The sequence below is a fragment of the Sipha flava genome, unplaced genomic scaffold (assembly GCF_003268045.1).
Source record: "Sipha flava isolate LNK unplaced genomic scaffold, YSA_version1 202_pilon_pilon, whole genome shotgun sequence".
NCBI classification, from domain to species: Eukaryota; Metazoa; Arthropoda; class Insecta; order Hemiptera; family Aphididae; genus Sipha; species Sipha flava.
In genome coordinates, this window is record NW_020272797.1 from 273,966 (window position 1) to 299,987 (window position 26,022).

General features: G+C 30.0%; 2 protein-coding genes across 2 annotated transcripts; one reads left to right on the top strand and one right to left on the bottom strand.

Annotated features, from left to right (window-relative positions):
• The first annotated feature begins 5,623 nt into the window (after window positions 1-5,623).
• LOC112682340 (exosome complex component RRP42) lies at window positions 5,624-7,429 on the top strand. The gene is made up of 5 exons (XM_025552900.1): window positions 5,624-5,831; window positions 5,905-6,101; window positions 6,159-6,334; window positions 6,878-7,212; window positions 7,278-7,429. Exons 1-5 carry the CDS (start codon window positions 5,775-5,777, stop codon window positions 7,380-7,382), a joined length of 870 nt encoding a protein of 289 aa, XP_025408685.1. The 5' UTR covers window positions 5,624-5,774; the 3' UTR covers window positions 7,383-7,429.
• A 444-nt stretch (window positions 7,430-7,873) lies between these two features.
• On the bottom strand, window positions 7,874-20,386 carry LOC112682361 (Y+L amino acid transporter 2). Its single transcript, XM_025552933.1, has 13 exons — window positions 20,087-20,386; window positions 15,208-15,346; window positions 12,999-13,221; window positions 10,609-10,724; window positions 10,405-10,530; window positions 10,125-10,224; window positions 9,763-9,807; window positions 9,539-9,662; window positions 9,081-9,184; window positions 8,911-9,007; window positions 8,537-8,686; window positions 8,283-8,460; window positions 7,874-8,218 (listed from the first exon to the last, which is right to left on the bottom strand). The coding sequence occupies exons 2-13, from the start codon at window positions 15,341-15,343 to the stop codon at window positions 8,145-8,147; spliced, it is 1,473 nt and encodes a 490-aa protein (XP_025408718.1). The 5' UTR covers window positions 15,344-15,346; window positions 20,087-20,386; the 3' UTR covers window positions 7,874-8,144.
• Window positions 20,387-26,022: the final 5,636 nt, after the last annotated feature.

The window sequence follows — 26,022 nt, forward strand, 5'->3', positions numbered from 1 at the left end:
TATAATACTAATAAGATTATAATTTATTAAATATTATATTAGTAATTATTTATATGAAACAGATTTTTTTTTTTTTTATATCTTCAATTTTTTTGGTATTTTAAATATATTTATCGTAAAAAGTGAAAATAAATCAAGATTGAAATCTTTTTTTTTTTAATATTTAAAAATCTTTATTAGTTTCTAATAATGTCATAAATTTTGTGTTATGTAACTATTTATTTTTTCATACAAAAAAAAAAAAAAAAATTGTAACCAATACTTGTTTCTTGATATATTTTACATAATATCATAGAATATATACTAGTCTCTAATTATGCCATATAATATATTTTATAATCTTATAATTTATTTGGTTAAAAATAAGCATGGGTGTTTAAACAATATTTAACTTATCCTCATTTAACTTATGGAGTATGGTCACATGTATCCCAAAAATAAACCATCGATATACTATCAAAATTATCAATTTTTCATACTTCTAATGTGACAATAACTGAAATATTTGACTTAAGCTTAAACATTTTTTACTTTATACAATTTACTTTGGCTGGCACAGAATCACATGGAAACATATGTTGCATGGCTAAGTACTCTATGTAAGGTTCTTATAATATTGGTTTCTTGTATTTTATTATTTGGTTTTCATTTTTATTAACATTCTGGTGTAAGAGAAGTATGAAAACATTTTACACGAACTTCATTATTACTATAATAATATATATTTGTATAATGATTATAAAAATGGCTCTGAAATTGTAAGAGTTTCATATTTTTTTCTGTATTCCTTAAATTGATAGTAGACCAAACAAGCTAGAAATGCATTCTATGCAATGACGAGTTTAAATACAAATATTAAAAATGAATATTTTGGTTTTTTAATGAAAATGATCAGTAGTACAAATTATAATACCTAACATATAAATCTTACCTCAATAAATAGGAGTAAAAATGTCAAGTTTAAATAACCATAGAACAAATATTTATAGAGTTACAGTAAAAATACTGAAAACCGCTCATTTTACCATGGTTTTCTTAATTGCTATAACTTGATCAATTTTGGACTTAGAAAGTTGGTTAAGCTACCGAAATTCATTAAAAATTTAGCGAAAAATAATTAGTGGTTAAAATAGGTGTTTGCTAAAAAAAAATGGTACCAGTCTAATTAAGTTAAAAAAATTCGGAAGATCATAAAAATTAGTATTTTTATGTAATAAAATTCAACTAAAAAAACAAAACAAACTGTAGATCTCTACGCAAAGGTATTGAGTGTTTTCAGTTAGCGTTTATACCATAGGCGGTTTGATATTTTTCAGTTAGTGGTTCAAGCATAGTTAATACCACCCACCCACCTACCAAAAAATCATGTTAGGTACAAAAACTCAATTAATTTTTATTAAATTACCAATTTTATATTATATTTTATACCACTGTCAGATGCCAAGACCAAGTACCCACCTATTAAAATGACACCCACCCAAAAAGTTTGGTGATTCAGTGAACCACAAAATTCATGATTAGGCTTAGGGACTTATAGCTCTAAAAAATACATAAATATGCTTCTAAAATCATTATAATATGCATTTAAATGCATTAAAATGAAAATGACCACATAGTACACAAAATAAAACGTATCCATCGGATGTAAATGTATCTTTAAACTCCGAAACAAAACTTTGTAGTCGGCTACTCGTTGTTTGTTGTACTTTCGGAATTACACTATAGCTGGGTCCACACGATGATAGTAAAACGCGATAGTTGCTATCATGTAAGTGCATCGTGTGAACTGGTCGATAGTGACTATCGGACTACGAAGAAAGCTACTCTCTCACTATCATACATGCATGATAGTTGAGAGTTGCTATCATCGTGTGGACCCAGCTTATGTTACAAAATATACTTGTACAACGTATTACGTATGATTCAACGTTGAATGGTTGCGAGACGCAAAAACGACGGATAATAATCGACTGAAATTAACACTAAACAAATAATCTATTATTCTATAACGACTATTATTTTTATCGATATCCAGCGAGTTAAGGTGGCCACACACTACAGGCTTTATTTGTCCGTGTATCATGTACGGTATAGTTCGAACAACGTACACCGATAGTGTGTGGACGAAAAACACCGTACACGGACATGGAGTAAAAACTGATGAGTTTGATTTTTTGTCCGTGTTTGGTGTTTGAAATGAAGAAAACCGAAGGTGTGAGTCCATATTCAGCGTTTGAACTAAAACCGTACAGTTCTAAAAACTTTTTAAATTAAATAATAATAATAAATTAAAAAATTATGTTCAAATTATTAATATTTTATTGATTATTTTTAAAATTCTATTATTTTTACATACTTTGCCACTCACTTCTACTATATAGTAGAGTTTTATACAGATCCCATATTGAAAGGAAAACATATTAAAAAAATAAGCACTCAAAAGTTTAGCGTATTTAAAAAAAACGTGGACGCTGGTAGATAACAAGACAATATTGCGTAGTGTGTGGATAAACGAATAAAACGGTCCGTGTTGTTCGAACACTGTACAATAATACAAAACGGATAGTGTATGTCGTTCATCGGTGTACGAACTAAAAACGTGCGAACTACACGGTACATCAGGGGCAGCCAAACGGTCGATCACGGACGATTTCAAAGTCGATCATGTTAGAATTTATTTTTAAGCCACGTGCACTTCAACAATACCCAGATCAATAAAATAAATATTAATATGTTAATTAGACTTAAGTATTTAGATTTTAGAAATTATTATATTATTTTTAGTAATTAGTTTATAATACTTTATGTATGTTTATATACACTTTGAGCAAGTATGTTTCTTAATAATTATAATTATTTAATAATAAGTAGGGAACAGATTTACATGTAAATGCATATTTTTATTAAAACGAGATATTTAAGATTCGATAAGAAATGTTCATGATTTAAATCATTCCTATTAATATGATGCTACTTTTATTTTACATATTTTTACATATTTTGGTATAATTACATATTTTTACATATTTCACTAATTTGTAAATATTTTTAAACATATTTTATCATTTCACATCTTCTTCGTATGAAAATAGAAGAAATTGTTTCTAATTTAGATCTAGTAACTTCTATCGCTATAAGAAAAGCTCAAAATATTATGCAAAATGAAACATTGAAAAATAATTTAATTTTCATTTCAGTGAATTTTAGTTTTATTGCACATACATTTACAAAATTAGAAAAAAATATGTCCTTAAATGATAGTATGCAAATTGTCTAATCAACGATTGAAAAATGAAAACTCTTAAACGGACCAACAGGAGATTTTGTAAAAAAGAAAATTTATGCTGTTACAAAAAAAAAATTCTAGGCGATATTGATTTTAAATTAATCAATGACATAATCAGTGGTAGACACCATTCTAAAAATTTAGAATTATCGCCTTCTGATATTATGCGCTTCAAATATGCTTCAATAAACCGATGTAGGTTGATGTGGAACGATCATTTAGCCGTCTTAAAAATATATTCAGATCTAATAGGCGGCATATAATATTTAATAATTTAAAAGATATTATAATAATTCAATGCAACAAATCATTTTGATAATTTAATAATTATAATTTTTTTTTTTTTCAATTCAATTTTTTTCTTACATATTTGAATGTTTTTAGCACATATTTTATAAATTATACTTACATACATATGTACATATTTCTGTATTTGTATTATATATAAATCCGTTCCCTAATAATAAGATAATAATATTACTCAAGCGAAACTTTCAAAACACAGATAGGTGTTAAAAAAGAACTACACAAAAGACCATTGTAAGTGAATCCGATAACAGATTAAAAAAAAAAAAAAAAACACAAATATTAAGGATTCACCTGATATAAATATTACCAAAAATTTTACTTGTAAATTTTGAGCCTGAATTAAAGAAAAAATTTGAGTCGCCTCCCCCCCCCCTAAAAGAAAGTAAATACGCCCCTGACCTGTGGGCGCCACTGATCGTAACGATTTGTGACCGGACAATGGTGCACTCAGGGCCGTATTTAGGAATTTAACATCAGGGAGCAACAATAAAAAATGCTTCATTATACCTAGGGTTACCAGATTATATTTTTCCGAACCCAGGACTTTTTGAATGGATAAATATTATAAATATATATATATCGCCATATGAAAGAAAAAAATATATATATATATTTTGAATGAATTATGTATAGAAGCAATATAATAATAATAATAATAATAATTATAATAATTCATATTCTTAGTCTTCGAATCTTTTGGGGTCCAGAGTTTCTTCTGTTGATTTTACTACATATTTGACTGATCCATAAACTTGTTTTAATAATGACTTGTTTCCCAAACTTTGGTCGTAAAATACTTCATAAGGTGTATTATTGAAGCAGGTTTTTATAATATACCGTTTTTATAACTAGTTATTATCTTGAATTTGTCCATGCGCTGTTCATCAGTGCATTTGAACCCGACAAAACAAAAATAAATTCAACAACTTTTAATAGCTCAGAAAATGCATGATTGTTATCAGTGAATATTTTAAAAATACATATCCATTTATTTTCTATTTTTTGACAATGCCACTCGTCATTTTGTTGATTAATTTTTTCAAACATTTTGAATTGTTCGATAAACATTTATTTATCAAAATTAAGATTTTTTGACATTAAAGCTTTTATAAAGATTACTGATTTTTTGAAATTTTCCCAATTTACTATTGTCTTTGGGGCTAATCTTATCCATAAAATTGATTTTATATTAATTACATGTTGATTTGAATTGTTTCATTTTTTTTAAATATTTGTAAAAAAGTAAATAAAATTCATCACATTAACTTTCAAAATTAGTTCTATTGATAGGTAATTCCTCGTCCTCAAGTTTTGTTACAAGATTTTCAATTTCTACCATGAGAAACCTATCCTTTATTTTGTTTTTAATTTTCTTGATATTTTATCGAGTAAAATTTTGAAACCAGAACAAATCGCTGTCCCGAAACACTCCCGGGACACCGGGACACTTGATTAAAAACCAGTAGTATCCTGGTAAAACCAGGACGTATGGCAACCCTAATTATACCGAATACAATTTTCTGCAAGTTGAAAAAGATCTTTCTGAAGAACTATTCATTGCTGGTGTACACAAAAACATTCTAAGTGCAATGTCAACATAAGGATAGATTGTTTGTAAATCTTTGGATCTATTGACAGTACTCGACCGTACCGAGTATGTGTGTGTCGTGTTGCCGTGATTGGTAATATATATATTTTTTTGAAATACACTTTTTATTTTGTAAAGAAGTTTCAATTCAAAAATATTAGATCATTAAATATTGAAAATATAAAAAATTAGCCGTCCTCTCATATTCAGCCGCCCGGGGCAACAGCACCCAGTAGCTTCCCCCTAAGTACGGCCCTTGGTGCACTAATCATATTACAACGGCATAAGACATAATAGTTAATATATAAATATAAATTAATTTTTTTATATTTAATAATTATGTTCTACGCCGTTCTAACTTGTTCTTTATAATTAGGATGTTTATTTTTATAATCAATGATAGTAGCTTTATCATTTATCATTTATTTCTTATCATTTATCACGAACATGTGCTTTAGCGCTATAATTATATTTGCAAATAACTTTTCAAATTGTTATGGACTGTATTTTTGCTATAGTATTCGTTTGTGAAAGATTTGAATTAGTTAAAAAATAATCATTGCAATCATTTGAATACTGATTAGTCCGAGCATGAGTTTGGTATCCTTGAACGAAGGGGAAAAGGTGTACATAATTCATGGAGTAGAGGTGAGTTCAATATTTTTATAACGGATTCGTCAGTAGACAACAATATAATTATCTGTACAACTAACTGTCCTAGGAAAACTTCCGATGTGATGGTCGTAGTCGACAAGACTACAGGCCATTAGAATTGGAAATGGACATTGTGAGTAATGCTAATGGGTCGGCTCGCTTGCGATTGGCCAATTCTGATATTTTAGTTTGCGTTAAAGTTGAGATTGATACTCCTCTTCCAGAGACACCCAATGATGGAAAAATTGAGTACTTTGTTGATTGGTAAGTGTACAATTGCTTGTTTACTGTTAATATATATATATATTTTTTTTTTTATAGTTCAGCCAATGCTACTCCTACATTTGAGGGACGTGGTGGTGAACAATTGGCTGCTGAGCTCAGTCGTTTTCTTTCGTTAGCCCATTGTCCAGTGTTCAATTTGAGCAAGTTGTGTATCGTATCTGGACAATCATGTTGGAAATTATTTGTGGATGTCTTAATCTTAGAATGTGGTGGTAAGATTATTTTTAAATAAAAAAATAAGAGTACTTTTATTTTATTATATCTCAAAAAAAAAATTTAAAAGTTAATCTTTGATTATTTAATCATCATGAATTTTACTTCTTATTATTTTTGTTACTAATAATTAAAAAATTAATCATTTCACCATTTGTACATTTATTTACTTTTGTTATAACTGTGTAACTTTTATATGATTTATAATTAATTATTTTTTTACTTTTAAATATGACCATAGTTATAATATGTATTAGGAAAATTTAAGTACTGATTAAGGTGCAGACTTTAATATAAATTAGCCCTTGGTCTTAAAAATTAAAATATCACAACGGCTTTAATTATCAATATGTGTGAAAGATTAACATTCATATTTTATTACTTTGATGCATAAACTTTAATTTTCTTTTTCAAAGTTAGAATTTATAAAAGTGCAACCCATGTGATTGTAATAAAAATTATTTTCAAACCATAATTTGTTTAAATTGTTATTGTATATTTATCATAACTAAAGTTCTTTATTATTTTTTTTTTTTTTTAAGGAAATTTGTTTGATGCTGTGTCATTGGCTGCTAAAGCTGCATTGTGTAATACTAGTCTACCAAACATAGTAGGAACTTATGAGGATGGTAAAAATATTGATCTTCAGATATCTGATGATCCTTTTGATACAAAACCTTTAGATGCAAGAGATTTACCTGTTTTGGTGTCTTTGTGCAAGATTGGCAACAACTATGTAGCGGACCCAACTATAGAGGAAGAAATATGTGGTGCTGGATGTATTGTGATATCAGTCACACCCAAAGGTAAAGTGTCAGCTGTTTTGAAAAAAGGAGCAGGCAGTTTTATGCCAGATACATTGAACGAGATCATTATGGTAAGAGTATTTTATTCAATTATGTATAATTGTTATTGGTAAATATATATGTTAATAATTTTCAGTCTGGTTCACAAATTGGAGTTTTGTTGAACAAAGCACTCGAAGAAACAATTACTAAAGATATGTCCAGTAATGTGTGTAAACAACGATTTGGTTTCCTTAAATAATTAATAAAAATCAAATGTATTAAGTATAAAATTTTATTGGATGTAAGTAAATATTATATAATTTATAATATATATATATATATACATTTATAAAATACAACGTTTAATGTAAACTTGTATACATTTTGTAATACTGATGAATAATAAAAATAAAAGTAAATAAAAAAAATTCTTAATGTATACAGCAATAGGTGCAATGTTCATTGAATTTGTTTGCATGGTTCAGTGCTTTTATTGGAATCTTCTAGATTGAAATTTTATGTTTTTATGCTTGTAATTATTATATTTTGTGAAATATGAGTTTAGGTGTTATATTTAAAATAATGTTATCCATTCAAGGTAGAGGTATGAATTTAGTTAAAAAATGTATTTAGAAGAAATAAATATACTAAAAACAAATTGGCTCAAATATTCTAAGCATTTCATTTTTATTCATATTATTAGTATATTTATTGAAATTATATAATGTAGTTCTAAATTATTTACATGAATGATTAAACAAAATATTTTCATAAGAGGCATTAACATTTCTGAACATTAAATAATCATAAGAAAATTAGACCATTTGATGGCAAATAACATAAAAATGTCATGTAAAAATAACTAAAAAAAAAAAAAGTGCAAGGAAATGCATTAATTATGAACAAAACAAACAAAAACTTAATGTTTTTAAAGGAAGTGTTTGAGGTAAAAATAAATAATTGACAAGCAGATCAATCAAATTAAGATATCCAAGCACAAAGGTATGCAATTAATACATAATTATTCCCAAATATCTTCTGCTTTTTCTTCTTTAGCGCTAATAAACAATTTTTGAATAGTATAAGTGGTGTGCTCTAGAAAAAAAATAATAAAAAAAAAATTATAAATTATTATAAATACAAAGTTTGTGAAACTTACTTAATGAATTTTGGAACCACACAGGCTTGTTTTGCCAAACAACACACAAATAGTAGACTGGAATTCCTAATAAGGTAATACCGACACCCATACCAACTTCTTTAGGTCTCACATAGCATGGCAATACAATTAAAAACAATGATACTACCACATATGTGATTGGGATCCAAAGGGATACCTAGATTGTTTGCATAAGAATGATTTAATTATAATAGTAACATGGGCACACAACTAATATATCATTATGATTGTACCTTAATTGGTCTGTTAATGTTGGGACGCTTCCAACGATTCCATAACACAGATGACACCGATAACATTGTGAAGAATGCTTCAACAAAACTTGAGTATGTTATCAGCATGTCAACATTACTAGTGAAGAGCATTAACAGAGAAAGAATGTTCTGAAACAAAACAAACAACAAGAAACAACTAATTAACTAAGTGTGAAAACCAACATTCTTTAAACAACATTAACCATCAAAATTGTTCAAAAAATTAGATTAATACAAATCTGGAAGGGATCATTATAGAAACTTGCTTTTGTGACTATGCAATAAATATTTTTACATTCATATAGAATAAACAATCTTCAATGTTTAACTCATTGTAAAAAGAAGATACTTACCAAAAACACTAGTGATGGAGTTGGTGTATATCTATCTATATTTATGAAGGACAAAAATGTTGGAAAATGACCGTATCGTGCTCCGACAAAGCACATTCTAAAAGTAAAAAAATATTACATATTAGGTCAATAAAATTATAAATGAAGTACACAAATGTGGCAATAAATACCTGGATGAAGTCATAATGTGAACACACAGACCACCAAATGCTGACAGGGCAACCATTAGGGGCATGATCCATTCAAATGAGCCCATGGCCAAGTGTCCGAAAGTCTAAGTAAAAAAACAAAGTTTTTTCATTTTAACAAATTTAAAAATTCCTATGTACTCAGGAGAAAAAAAATCATTATTAAAATTATGCAAATAATTATTGCTCTTTATTAACTTCAATATATTATAAAGAAATCATTTTGATCCGGTAAATACAATTATGTACGCTTTATATGAGTAAAGATTACGAGTAATATAAAAATGAAACAGGTTTTTAAAGGTAAAAATATTTTTTATTTACCCCTTATTGTTTTTGTATGCACTGCAGCGGAGGAGGAGGGGGGAGAGAAAAATTATGATTACACCTGTTGAGTCGATCCTAACGCGTTTGAAACATGCAAGCGAATGTATACTTACAACGGCAATCGCTTTGGTCGTCATCATGTCGTACGGTGTCAAAACGGCCAAGTACGCCACGTTGGCCAACACGTAGATGATGGTCACAAGCGGCATGGAAATGTAAATGGCTCTCGGTAAGTTCCTGCGAACGATATAGTTTCAATTATTGTAATCGGGATCGGTCAACAATTAATGCGGTATTATTATGATAGCCACTCGTTATTAATATACATCAGACTTACACGTATGGGTTTCTCAACTCTTCGGTCATGAAGTTCAAGTAGTTCCTAAGAAGAATATACGAATATAATATTGAAGGCATATTTATAGGTAGTGGTTGCGCGTAACTAGGTGTACATTTTTAGGGAGAATTCCCCCACCTCTCTGACTACAACATGCTTTACAATTATTTCAGTATGATTATTAATCACGAGTTGTAGGCAATTCACCGCACTAGAAAAAAATGACTACATTTTTCAGATAGTAATCGCTATTTACACCATACCGAAGAAAAAGTCGCTTAAATGGTTCGAAAACGTCGGACGGGCTTCACTCAACCTAGTTACGCATGTGTTATATTATATCGCATGTGCAATAATCTTACCATCCCGAGTACGAGTATATTCCGGAATAAACGGAAACTGCCAGCCGGCCGGGGTCTGTGACCGATCCTTGCCAAGGGTTCGAGAACTTTGAAAATCCGTCTAAAAATCATGAGATGAGACGGGGAGAAAGATAAGTAAACGATTATGACAAGTTTTAGGCGTATGCACGCAGTGCGCAGTATAGGGCAATCCCATACGAACGACGTGCGTACGAAACACTGTTATTTATATTTTTAATTTACATAATTATAAGATATTGTTATATATGTATATACTGACGCAAGTACAGGTAATAGCCACCGCACACGATGATCATCACCAGCGCAGATATCTTGGTGAACATAAATACGTTTTGGACTTTAGTGGTGGCCTTGACGTTCCAGCAGTTGATAAAAGTTATGAAACCTACAAACGACCAATGACGGACAAATAATTATTATCAACGACCGGACGTCGAGCACAGTGCATCATATATTATTATACAAATCACGCCGGCTGCCAGGAGCCTGACTGCCTGATCCGGGTTGTCGCAGTCCGGGAAGAACGGTTTGATTACGTAGTTGGCGAACGTCAGTCCCATGATTGCGTTGGTGGTCGGTCTGTATGTTATAAAATAAGCAAAAGTTAACTTCATGTTGAAGTCCACCGCGAGAGAATGAGAGAGTGCTGATGTTGACGGAAGCCCGACAGGCATTCGGGTCGAAGTTCGTAACATGTATTTAGTATAGTTATAAAAATCGTTTTGAAAAGGTTAAGACCAATTATGAACGCGCATAAAGTAATTAACAATACACAATTTGGGTTTCATGCAAACATTCCTCTATGCAACAAGTACACAAGCTAGTCGACATGATTTACTACTTAAGTTCCATACGCTAGAACTAAAATTGAAACTCTTCATTGTAAAATAATTAAATTTAATATCAAGACCAATATGATGATCATTTGAAACCCAAATATGGAGCTATGCTATACCATTGCATCTAAATCAATTGAAGCTTTCCAATCGACTTCCTTTCATGTAAAAGCACTTCAGCTCGTTAGTATGTTTCTAATAACATCCTTCCCAGATTTAAATATTAAATCAGTTAAAAATGTAGTCAAAACTCACTATCAAAAGTTCTATACAAAATTATTTCAACATCCAAATCCACTATTCGCAAACCAGCACACAGCCAGACAACTCTCTGACACATACCTAATAAACCCTCTCGCCGTTTTAAAAGACATTGGTGTCATGATATTCTAGATTGAAACGACGCTACTGTTTTGATTTCTAGCTGAAAAATGTCAAAAGGGTCGTATCACTGAGTAGATTCTCAACTCATTGTCTCCAAGTTATATTTCATTACTTTGTTCGCCCATTTGTTTATTGTACTTCGTTTTTGTTTTAATGTACAGATTGTAAATGTTACATTTTAAATAAATTGAAATTTTTTTTTAAAACTTCGTACTTCCCTACAAATTTTTAATCAATTATAAAATTTAACAGATGTAAAATAATAATAAAAAAAAATCGAAAATGGTGTTGAAAATTTTTTAGATGTAATATTAAATTAACCTCTGGCCTGTTTGGGAGTTGGTAAATTGGGTCATAAATAACCTTTTCTCGGTAAATTGGGTCCCGGGAAAATTAAGGCAGTAGGTAAGAAGCGTCCTGGGAAAAGAAAGGTTGTAGATAAGTTGGGTCCCGGGAAAAAAAGGTTTTAGGTAAGCTGGGTCCCGGGGAAAAAAGGTAGTAGGTTAACAATTTTTTTTTAAATATCTAATAATTTTTATTAGAAGTCAATTTTAATATTATTGTGTTTTTTATTACATTTTCGGTAAAAACTTAAAAGATACGAATTTAACAAACTCAAATCGACGTACAGTAGATACGCAATGCACGCTACGAAAAATATAGTGAAAATGCTCAGATTTCGTACATTCATGTCTGTGTGTAATCATAAGAACTATCATCAATATTGGTGTTAACTGGTAACTGACACACGATATACGACAAACTAATGTACGTATATACCTATATACATATCTTAATTAGACATAATTAAAGTTACGACGTTACGAAGTTATTTGATCACAATGGAATCGATAACCGATAGAAACAGTGTGAATTGTCATTTGTAAAACGACTACGGCGAGGTAGTATAGTCAGTAGTTGGGACTCAATTTACTTACTATATTTTTTTCCCCGGGACCCAACTTCCCTAATATTTTTTTTCCGGGATTCAATTTACCGCCTTCAAAATGTATACAAAATATCGCGGACCCAATTTACCTAGCCCCACCTGTTTTTCTACTTTCACGGCGCCACTATCCACCTATTTAGACATGTCGCGGATCTAGAAAATACTATCTAAGCGCCGCATTAGACATTAATCTTCTCTTTCGTTTCTAAGGTCGTAAGGCCACCTTAAGGTTGATTTACATCCAAGACGAAAGACATACAAGATATATAAAGATATAAAAATGTCCCCCATACATCATACAGATCATCTATTTAGTTAAAACTCTGACACTGAAAGTTGTTTTAACAAGCCTTCGGCCTAACGGCTTACACCGATACTAAGTGATAGCAAGTCTTCAAACATTGAACGTAACAAATCAAATGTATCAATGGCACCGCAGTGAAAGTTTACAATCATAATACTGTCAACATTATTGCAGTCTCACTTTTGAAAACAAAAACCGTAATAATAATTGTAATCACACGTGTTGCGTCGTAAACATTTGGTAACACTCAAAAGACTCGATGTCGCATTTTAAAATAATAAAATGTAAATTATGAAAATTAATATAATCTTCAAGTAATTTCTGAGAAGCCGGCCTACACGGGGTACATATCAAGAGAATGTGGTTATATATATACGTACACAAACACGAGCATGGCGTCCCACAGATAAAGGAAAGCCGGCAGGGGCCCGAATCCTTCGAACAGATATGTATAGTCTCCGCCCGACCGCGGTATAGATGTACCAAGTTCGGCATAACATAACGCGCCGATCATGGAAAGCATGCCACACATGAACCACATAGTCAGACTGAGGCCGACTGATCCAGCTTCGTTCATCACTCCCGAAGGCGAGATGAATATACCTGAAAAAAAGCAATGTCTTGTTGATGTCATCGCAAGAATTTGCTCGAAAAAAAAGTTAACGTTTGTTAATAACATTTTTATGTGAGTGGACTTTTATTTATTTTATTTTTATTTTTATTGAAAATAAATTAAATATATTGATATTTAGACATTTTTACATAATGTCATAACACAAATATAATACACTATACAATTGTTTGTAGTTTCATCGATTGATTAATAAGAATAACATTCCTATTTCATATAGTTTCAGAATACCTATCTGATTTTATTTTCAGATAAATTTATTAATTGCAATCGCAATTTTTGTGACATGAAAATAGCACATCATTATCAAAACATTTTTAAAATCTCTTTAATAATAATCTAGGGCTAAGCAAACACTAAGAAAATGAAAAATAAAACTAGAGAGAAAAAATTGGATTGTAAGAATAATTTTTATTTCGAAATAAAATGTTTGATCTGTATTTGGATATCCGTAAATATCATTTTTTATGTTACAATATTAGTATAATGTATTAATGAACTTTGATTTGACAATTTGCCCAAACGAAAAATACAATTGGAAGTTTTTGTAGCATACAAAGTAGCTAAAATTTAAGCTTGAAAAAAATATTAATTCAAAGAAGAGATGATATTATAATTTACATAGAATTCAAGTATAGAAATTATCAATACGTCGAAATGGTAGTAAATTATATTTTGTTTGCATACAAATGTCAACAAAATAGGGTTTTAGATATTTTTTACAACAAAAATCATTCTGATATATTTTCGGATTTTAAACTCATGATTTAAGATTTTCTTTAGTGTAGTGAGTTTAATAAAAAGTGTATAAAATTAAAGTTAAAAAATGTTAATATGACACATAAAATGTACATATATTATTATAAAATATCGATGTATGGATTTTAATACATATAACATACGATAAATGATATATACTTTTGAATATTACTTAAAATATGAGATCGATTAAAAATCAATAAAATATTATTATAACGATCTCGTTTGTAACTAAGAAACAGTGGCGCAACAAGGGGTGAGGGGGTTATAACCCCCCCCCCACAGACATTTTTCTGAAATTTTTACAAATTCTACGTAAGAAAAAATGTTTTATCTTGAACACGCGAAACGGCTGATTGATAAGAAATATGAATATTATTCGAGTTATAATTAATAATAATAACATGACAATATGGAACGGTTTGTAAAGTTCCGTTCAACTCTAAAACATCAATAACCTTGCTACTACGATTTCTCGATAGTTGATTGTATAATACTTTTTTTTGTGGTATCACAATATGAAATAGAAGTTAAACAGTTTAATTTGTAATTTCAATATTTTACTCTCATAAAACTAACTTAATCTTACTTCCTAATCCCCCTAAATCACCTGCAGAAAATGCTTATTTATTTTCCAAATTGTCTCATTAGAGAAAAACTATTCCATAAATGCTTTTCTAGGCTAAGCTACCATAAAAATAAAAAACGCTAATTCATCATTTTTTTTAATTTTCTATGAAAAATATATATAGGGAAAAAAATCGAAAAAATGAGAATGTCGATCTCAATTGTAGACTTAACATTTTAAATATGTTTAAATTGTCACCGCTTTTTATCGGCTGTTTTATAAAATTACCACAAAACTTCAAATATTATACTTTTAAGTATGATTTAAGAGATGTTATATTATATATTACAATGCAATCGAACAACAAACGATTTATTTATCGAAGCTTTTTTTTAGTTTCGATAATAATGATAATATGATAATGATAATAATGAGGCTAATATATAAAAAAAAACATAAACCAACAAACAAATAACTCCGTGTTACATTAAAATACGTATATTTAATTATATATTATAAAATTCATAGTGGTAAAAATTTTTTTTTTAATCATTAAATCATTTACCCTTATTACAATTAACCTCGTTTCTCCAAGGTACGCATAACTAGTTAAAAAAAATTTTAAGCTCACCGGATCCGAAAATGATGCCCAGAATAATGGCGACACCTTCGAGAAGACCCAGTTGTTTTTTGAGTCTGACTCTTTCTCCGTTTTCTTCGGGAGTTGAATCAGTTGTTTTGACATTTTCTGATGATGCCGTATTCATTTTCTAGAATAAAAGCCAAAAATATACTAGAAAATAATATTAACTACAAATAGACTAACGTATTTACTATATCATTCACAACATTAACACAAAATAATTCGTCCGGATGGGAGTAGTTAGTTAATAGATACAAGGGTAATTAAATCATAATATATACCTATATATAACTATTACATACTATGTATTCATGTTATAGAGAGCTTGTGTTAAATGTTTATGATCATAAGCATAGAACAATAAAATTTCCAATAAAATATTAATGTATATATATATATATATATATTGTACTAAGTAATAAATACGATGCAATGATTAATTTTGAACATACACAAATCTAACAGTAGAATTTTCGTAAAAATATACATTTTTAACAGTTTTTGCAGTATGGTGTGTTTATACCATAAATAATGAGTCAATGCGTATTGTTTTGTCACGGACTAAATCAAATATACTAATAGGTAAGTACAGTCCCAGTCATTGTTACGTATTATAATATGTCATTAAGCCAATCAGCAAAAAAATTTGAAATATTCAGCATTTTTTCATTAGTTCACACAGGTATAACAACATACAAGAATAATATGTAACACATAATTTTAAGATATATTAAAACATAATGTATATAATGTATGTTAAGAATCAAATAAATAATAATGGTATAATACAATAGTCAATTCAATAACACGTTATTTCTATAAGAAGAAATAAAATGCACTTTAAACATATGATTTCCATAAGTTATTAAAATGCAAGAGAATAATCGTACCAATTAAATAAACAATCAAACAAAATACATTGATTAAAAAACATTTGCGTAAGAAAATGTATGTACTGTGCGAAAAGCTTTATTGACCTATATACATCATTTTTTTCACATAGGTAATATATAAGTATATACCAACTACACGATGATATCTTAGATCCTAGAAACGAAGGAAAAAATACAAAAATAAATACGAGTAAAAAATAGCGTCAAGGAATGGCTGTCATGTATAATTCGTTTAGGCTCTGCGGTTACACAGACCCGTGCAATTTTGTACCTGTCTAATCAAGTATAGGTTTTCGTAGGTTGTAAAAATAATACATACACAAACGGTTATACGACTGAATTGATTTGTTAGGGGGTCGTTTTCGTAGGCTTGTATAGTTTTTTATTTTTTTACAAACGTTTAGTCACATATCTGGTGAACGTAGAGCGGGATTGTCGTTATTAATCGTTTAGAGTGTTTAGACCTATCGTTCCGACGGAATGGAGACGGTTTTATATAGCCTGCAATACCGCAAAGAATGCATCTACATTCGTCTCTGACTGCAGTACGCGTGCCGTTAATGAAATAAAGCCAGTGTTCGTTATGCGTTCGTTGACTTTTACTCGGTATAACTATTTAACGTTATAAATATCTGTTTTCCGACAATTATGACTACATATTACCTTAATTATTTTACTTATATGAGGTACTTGTTTATTATATTTATATGTTCTTCATTGGTCAACTAAAAGTAATCGCACTTAAACATTGACAACTTATTATTTTTATATAATATCTACAATTTCAATTTCACAAATATTATTTTTCCAAGTATTTTATTTTGATGTGCAAAAATGTAATGATTAATATTAAAGGTTAAAATTTGAGGAATCTAGAGGGTATACATTTTCTTTAAATATTTAAATAGATCATTTATATGCAATTCTACTCTAAATAATAATCATAACATACATATATTGTCAATATAAAATTCGTATATTCCTTCTGTAATAACAATCGATTTACATATATAAGTATAAAACACGAAACATGAGAAGAGAAAGAATATATAATGAGAGGAATGGTTAATTTAACTATTTATTTTTTTTTTTTGTTATATTTTTAAATAAATTATAATTATTTCCGGATCGACAAATAATTGAATTAGTTATCCTAGACTGACTTAGATATATCTATTCGTCTTATTTTTATGCAAAATAATCCTATCCGTGGTAATACGTGTTTAAATATTATATAGCGTATAGGCATATCACAGCCCATGCACGTTGATAATAACGTCGGTTATAATTATAAATTATTATAACGTTGTCCAAAAACGATAATTCTTTTTTTTTTATATTAAATTTCTTTCGATTTGCAGTTCCGATGACTGTTATTCATTATATAGTGTTAATACAGTACAGGTTTTCTGAATTTTTTATAATTATTCAAAGTACTCAAGCCCTACAACTTTACTTCGAATCCAATACACACAATTGTCCATGCATTGAATAAAAAATAAAGTAGAAAATTAAAGTGCTTCAATTTAAAATTACACCTTTCATTTTGATGCACAAAATATTTACCGAAAACATAAACGTACTTTCCACTTATGTAACAATATGAAAAAATGTATTTGTAAAGAAATGTCTATACTTTGAAATACACTAAACATGTGTATTACATTTTGTTGTTGAAATTATACAGAAATTTAAACTCAAATCGATTAAAGTGAATGATCTTTTGAACCTTCTTTACGTACAACACGATTAATTTATTAAATAAGAATAAGTTATATTCTCTTAATCCGAAAACAGTAACCTTAAACACATTTCATGACTCTCCCACTACATTATCTCTATTAATATCAATTTACAATAGCACATATTTTCTTCTGCTTTCAATTGAGCATGTCATTCATAGTTCACATGTGAAAATATTACGTTTCATTGTGTTAACGAACAAAAATGTCGAACAGTCCCTTCTAACACTATCGTTTAAACAGAACAATGCAACGTAGTTCTACGATTTATTTTCTGTAAATCGTATGTAGATTCTATATTTTATTTTATTATTTCACACCAGCGGTGTTTTTAATATGATTTAAACGTAAAGAAACGGAAAATATAAACTTTTTTCTAAGTAGAATTTGAATAATTTTTATATGATTTTTCTAATTTAAATTTGACGATTGGAAGAATCTCGATTTAAATATTAGATTGAAAAATAAAAGTGATTTTCCATCAGAGAACTATGGGATTAAATATTTTAGCGGATTAATTCAGAAAGGAAAAATAATGGCCAATAAGTCGTTTTAGTAAAATATATGGTAGAAAAACAACACAACACATTTTTATTTATTCGGATTTATGATATACGAGTAACCACGAGCAATACAATGTAAATCGGGAAAATATATTTCATAAAATCGATATTGGCATGCGAGTGACTCAATCCATGGAATTATGTCATCATTTCTTCACCGTTGTTGTACAGATATATTTCATGTGTTTAGGGGAGGAAAAAAAATAAATCGTCATCCGTCGGTACTTTTCTAAAGATAACCCGTGACAATATTATTATAATTTCAGTCAAAAAAAGTGAAAATGTTCGTAGGAGCAAGAATTTCATAATAAAAGTTTTCGGTAAAGCTGGACCCGAACGAGAGGGACGGGTCGACAGTTGTCGGATGAAACAACGATGGTACAATATCACCCATTTGTTGTATAACTACAACGTGCGCTGACGTTACATATTGACGGGTTTGAAATTGCACCAATTGCACGCCCCCGCGCATCATGTTGCACAAGTGTGTTATATCAATCCAACGACAGCTAATCCGTTTTTCGAACAAATGGAAGGGCAAATGTAAACTGCGTTCAACGAAGGGAAACAATTGTAAATTACGCCCGGTATTTTTCAGGTATAAATTTTTGTGTAGTAAATTGCACCCGGTATTTTTCAGGCACAAATTTTTGTATAGTAAATTACGCCCAATAGAATTATTATTTTTATGAAAATCATATAGTATTACCCAGAGGACATCACGAGGTGGCGACTATCACTGCCCTCCAAAAATGTTTTTTTTTTGGTTTACTTCAAACAAATAAATTAATTAATAAAAATAGGAAAATTATTTTTTTTTTTTAAATATTATGGTATTAATTATAATTTTTTAAATATTTTTTGTTAGGTTAAAAATGTTAATAAAAAAAATTACTGTAATAAGTTATCTGCATAGTAATAAGATATCATCTTCATATATTCAGCCCTCGTAATAGTGTTTTCAATGTATTGTTGAATAATTTTTTCTATTTTTTGAAATTTTTTTTTTTATTTGGTGTTTTCGAATGTGGAAAAAATAAGATATATGAACCTTTAAGGTTCATTTAAACTATTAATTTTTATATAAATTTTAGATTGTAACTCTAATATTTTATCCGTAAAATTATAAATATGAGGTTACTTAGACAGTAGATACTATGGGCGCAATTTACTACACCTATTTTAGAACCAAAAATATTCCGGTCGCAATTTACTATTGTACTTTTACTACCTACTTAATGTGGGTGCAATTTACAAGCGCCCAAATGGAAACGCGCATGATGGCAGAACTGGTCCGTCGACCGCGTGGTGTGTGGCGGCGGCGGCACGTGGGAACCATGAACGAAATTCGGCCGTTGCGTTTCCGGCCCGATCGCGCGTCAACAATACAGGAGTTCGGTTGCGCAACGCTCACCGGACCGGTAAAAAACGGCGCCCCGCGCGGCATTGCGCGTTCTTGCGGGAACGGGAGAGGACGAAAAAAATTGGCCGCGATAACGGACGACTGCGTCCAGCGCACGGGGTTTTTATCACGTTATCAAAGCGACGCACGAGGGGGTTGGCGCGGAGGGCGTCATGGGTCCGTTGACCCTAGCATCCGGCACGCACGTGACGCCGGTACGGCGGCCGGGCGAATCTAGCGACTACACGCGCGCGGAAACGTACTTACCTGCAGTGAAACCCAAACGGGGACTCAGTCGTGCCTTGTTACGGTGGTGGTGGCGGTGGTGATGGCCGCAGCGGTACGATCGGAACGGAACGGGTGCGGGCGCTTCGCAATAACGAATGATCGGTTCGCCGCATCGCCACCGCACGAGACTGATCGCGTTTTGCGTCGCGCCGGCTCGACGTACGTCCGCACGTCCGGTCGGCGGGGCGTCGCATCGTCGGCAGCGGGAGAGGGGATACCCGTCGACGGAGAGCGCGGGGAGGAGGGAAGGGGCGACAACGAGCGCGTGCACCAGCCAGTTGGGTTTTGCGTGCGAGCAAGTGATCGGGTCTCGTAGAGAGGGAGACAGTGCGCTTGAACGAGGAGCAAAACGGTGCAAAAAAATAAAATAAAACGAAACGTAAACAAACGGATAACCTAGCGAGTTAAAGGTTATGTTTGTAACGCGTGTCCGTTGCCACTCGCTACCGAGCTACCACGCTGGTTACCTCCTACCGGTCCGGCGCTCAACCCCTCGCGAACGACGCCGCCTGCTGATCACCCGACCGACATCCGCGTGCAATTATTCCGGTGCGCAATACCGTGTTTTATATAATCGTGTTCTGATCAGCACGGCCTTCGTTGCTTCGCGATCGGTGCCGCCATCTAGGCGGGCGCCATGCGTTGCTCATGACCTTTTAGCGTTTTCACTCTTCTCCCGCCCCCACCCAACCAGCGGTGAGAAAACGCGTGTTGTTTTCAGGTTATGTTTTTCCTGCCCCTCGGACTCACCGCGTTTTCGCGTCACACGTCCGAACTACAATAATAACTTGTTGAAAGAAATCTTCGCTGTTCAGGGTACCGAGTTTAGGGAAAAATGCAGAGGATTAAAATGAAAGCCTAGAGCAGACGCAGTTCTTCGTGTAGGTGGTGCCGTTTTCTTGAAATTTAGCACATAAAAATTTCTGGTTATACTTTAATACAATGTCTCCTAACACAGGTAATGTTAATCCTGATAAATTTGACTGTTGTTCTTTCAACATGATCAGCCCTAATACTTGATTTTAGTTAAATATTTATTATACATGCATTAAGCTCTATGAGTAAGTTTTGAATTGCATAGTTAGGTACATGGTTTCAAATCAGAAAAAATCAAGAAAGGAAAAGAAAAACATTTTTTTCTTTATTGATGAAAATTTATATTTTTAAATTCAATTTTGTTTTACCTACTTCATTTTTGTTAATCAAAATTATATTATCTAGAAATACACTCAATTACATATATTAACAATTATATAATTATTACATTTAAGTGTTCATATTAGCTTCTTCTAACTTCTTTCTAGCCATCACCAGTAAGAGATTTCCTCAGTGATGAATAAGACCAAAATTATTGTAAACAAAGAAAGAAAAAAAATTTTAAAAACTTGGCCCAAAGAATAAATTATTATTATAATAAAATGTTCCAGGATACGTCCTATGGCAAAAATTTTACGTGCTATGGCTTCCATGAAACCATTCTGTAGTAATGTAAAAATAGGATGTGCGTATAATATTTACATATTTATCTCTTCTTACTTATATTTAATTTGAGTTGTATTAATTTTAATTAATATATATGTTTAGATTGTTTAGAGAGGAAATAATATATGACCACAGACGTCTATATTATAAATTTATTATAATTTATTATAGATATTACAAATATCTGTGTGACTATATAAATAATATTACAATATATATGTTAGGGATTATGATGAAAACATTCTTAAGGGTAAAACACGTTTGCGTACAAAGTTTTAAGCATTGATGCCAATTTTCATACCGGTATTGGTGTAGCACATGCCTATACGAGTGAACTTGAAAAAGTTAATAAATACTTTGTGTTTTATCGCTTTTATTAGCTATGTTTATTGTTAATGATATCAAATATATCAGATACAACGAAATTTTGTTATCTCCGTTATATTATACGGTATTTTCCGAGTTTCAATAAAAGTAGTAGGTTATAGATGTCAGGGAATCCAAATTTAAGCATTTTCTAATAATTTATTAACAAAAATATTTTTAAAATAAAAACTGTCTATTTTATTTATTTATTAATTACTTTATTGTACTTAGTTATCCTCATTTTATTTATTATTAATTTTTTTATGAATTATAGAAATATGTATTATGTTTATTTATGTTCATGTTTATTGTTTATGTTTTTTTTTTGTTGATCTCTAAATATTCTTACTATTACAAAAATGACAACGTTGCTTACAATTTCATACGTAATCGTGTTGCCAAAAAGGACAAATGTACCCAATCGTGTTCTACACCTTTATAATATTAGTTACCAAGCGTGGTTATTATTAAAATCCTAAATGGCACCCCCGGTTAAAACTGCATAGGCTTTGTATTGAACTACTAGCCTTATTCATTTTATAGATCAATCATTTCGGCTTAATGGTTAAAGTAAAAATAAAAATAAATTATTTATTAATTAGTAATTGATAAATAATTATGCCCCACCTCAACTGTAATTAATAATTACATTTTAGGGAGGGTATAATATGATTTCATTTTAAATAATATTATAGATTTTTACTTTGAAAATGATTTTTTTGTTTTAAATCGAATGTACACGTATAATAATAGTTTAATTTATTAATCATATTGGAACTACATATTCTTTCTGATAAAAGTCATTAAATTAAACAAGAATAATAAAATGAATAGGACACATTTTGAGGCATAATTACTTCATTAAAAATATTTTTGAAGTTATATATGACTTATGTATATATATATACTATAGTGCATGGAAAGAAACTAAGTAGGACACTATCGAAAACAATATTTTCAGTACATCTAGAACATGCTGCACTGTATCATCGATTGAAATTAAAAGAGTAGCAACTGATAAGAAAAATTGGTTTCAACGACAAGGCTTGGTCTTAAGATATTAATAATGACAGGAACTATACGTAAATTATATTCTTAATGTATTGAAAAAAAAAAAAAAAATGTAAGGTGCGATGAAAAAAAAATTAATTTTTAATTTTCAACGAGGTGTAAACTAGTGGTCATCAAATGTCTGTGGACAAATTTTATTTGGCCCATAGTCAAACAAAAATGTTTAAATCGATGATAAAATACATTGGTTTTTATCGGTGGAAGTAGATATACTGGTTTCTAACAGTGTCGTAACTGAACTACCAGAGGCCGTGTGTAGATCAAAATCTTGAAGCCCCTTATAGTTGTACATTTTTGATAATTCGACCTTTTGAGGACTCATAATATAGTACGAGGCCTGGCACCTGCGTACAATGCACACGTTGCTCATCCGGTTTTTTGCGGCACTGATTACCAAGTATATTTTGTCACTTATATCTTTAAGTTTGAATGGGTAGCTAAATTACAGAAACTCAAAAGATGTAAAAATGACATATCATTTGCACTAAAATTAATATTTTATATAAATATTTAAAAATATTTACAATCGTAAATAATCGATAGAATAAAATATAAAATAAATATAATCTTAATAAAATTATATTTTTCTAAAATTTGATATTTCTTTACTATTTTTTAAATTTTTCTCCATGGGGATTACCCCCTTGGAGAAGTATCTGAAAAGAACATTGTTTTAAATTGTAATAAAAAAAAATGGTAAATTTTTTGATCTTCAGGTGCGATGAACATTAAATCTGTAAAAGGATTAGATACTTCGGTGCATAGAAGAAAAGCCAAATCGTAAAAAAGGATTTTGGAATTTTCGTAGGATAAGGTTACTTTTTTTCTTATTTAATTTTGAAATAATACACGGAATGTGTCAATTACACGCCGACGAAAGTCTGTCCATTACCGCCGATCCGGGTTAACTTAATTTTCTGTTTTTTAAGTTTTCAATATTAAACGTTATTATGAGATGCCTCTTATACCGTTTACTGAAATTGTTTACATTATTAAATTGTATACATTATTGCCTATATGTATTAAAAATATTTGTTTCGAATTATGATGATCTCCGAAAAATGTTGAAATTTCCAATGGGGCTAAGGGCGTATTTTAGTTGAGGCCATGGAGGGGGGAGGGTTAGGTTAGGGAGGGAAACTAATTTTATATTATTTATTATTGTTAATTAAATAATGTATTTTTTATAACATTTTACTACCAAATAAAAATTGATTTCAAATTATAGTACCTACCTATTATAGTAAACCTTTATGTAGAATATGTATGATGTGTGTATAACTATTGTGACTATTACTATAGTTATTAACAGTAATTTGTTGGTATTGAATTAAACTATAATTATAATTAGAGAATAGATAAAATAAAAATGTTGAACCTTCCTCCCTAAAAAATTCCTGGGTACGCCCCTGGTTCATTACCTACAGCTCATGTTCCTATTGCTCATTCGAGTGAATAAATAAAAATACAAGTACCAAATTGAATTTAATATTTATTTAATAAATATATTTAAACAGTGCCGGATTAAACATTTGTGGGCCTCTAGGCTATTAAAATTTTGGGCCCTACAAAATTATTTTTTACATACATCTTTAACATTACAATCCAATAATTAAAATAAATAGCTTTAATAATAACCAAATATTATTAATAAATAAATCATGTTTATTAAATTTTTTTATTTATAAGAAAAATTAATGAATTATTATATTATTTCTATTTTTTTTCAAAATAATGTTGTTATTATTACTGCACATAACACCTAAAACTTAATATTTAATAAATTTCATAATGACTTTTGTCCTGTATGGGTTAGTCACAGAGCCCCTTAAATGAGTGAGGCCCTAAGGCGGACGCCTACTCTGCCTAATGGGTAATCCGGCACTGTATTTAAAACCTACTGCATATAAAATAAGTATTAATAATAACACAAATAGTTCCTATATTAAAATTGTATCTTCAGTCTGAATCCTGTATAAAAAAAAAATAAAAACAAATAATCATAATAGTAATAGTAACTATTAATTATTTTTTAAAAGCTTTAAAAAACATTTAAGATAAGTAACTTAATTTAACACATATCTAAGTAAAAAACATAAGGTTGGTAAGTAGTCAAATAACAAATTCCAAATTTCTTTTTTTTATTTTGGCAAATTTGTTGATTGTTTCATCAATGGATACAATAATATCTTTATGCACATGCAGCAAAGCTAAACATGTTAGTCTATGCTGGCTTATTCTTGATCCATGTTAGGTTCCATGTTTCCAATCTACAAAAATATATTTTTGACCAATATTTGCAAGTTAAAGTAGATGGAAACAAATATTGTCAGTTATTATGATTATTATTTGGGTTAGGGACTTCTAGCTCTATAAAATACACAAATATGCATGCATTTGTCCACAAAAAAATGATTAAATACCTATGCACAACAAAAATTACCAGATATTATGTTGTAAAAAAAAAAAAATAGACGAGTAAAATTATTAAGGACTTATATAACTCTAATAAATACAAAAATATACAATATGCATAAATGCACCAAAAAATGACCAACTAGTAAATATGTGGTAAAAAAAGTGTTACTTTAAATTACTTTATATTATCTGATAAATATCTCGGTTATGGTGTAAATGTCTATAACCGTAGCAATATCTGTGGAAGATACCATTATTCGTCCCACAACCAAAAATGTTATGATATATGAAGGTAAACAAAAACTGAAACCCGTGATCAAATTGACTTATTATTGAATTTATTATCATATTATAGTGATAGAGTAGTAATTTATATTCTTAATTATTTATTTATTACATTTTTTTAAATAAATCAATGTACGAGTATTATAATATATTAAAAAAAAAAAAAAAATACGAGCCATTGAGGAGGCGAATGTCCCTTTTGTCCTCTCAAATATGCCCTTGAATAGGGCTTTCCAAAAATATTAATTGGTAACCCCTGAGGTAAACCCCAAGTGTTATTTAATATAATAGTT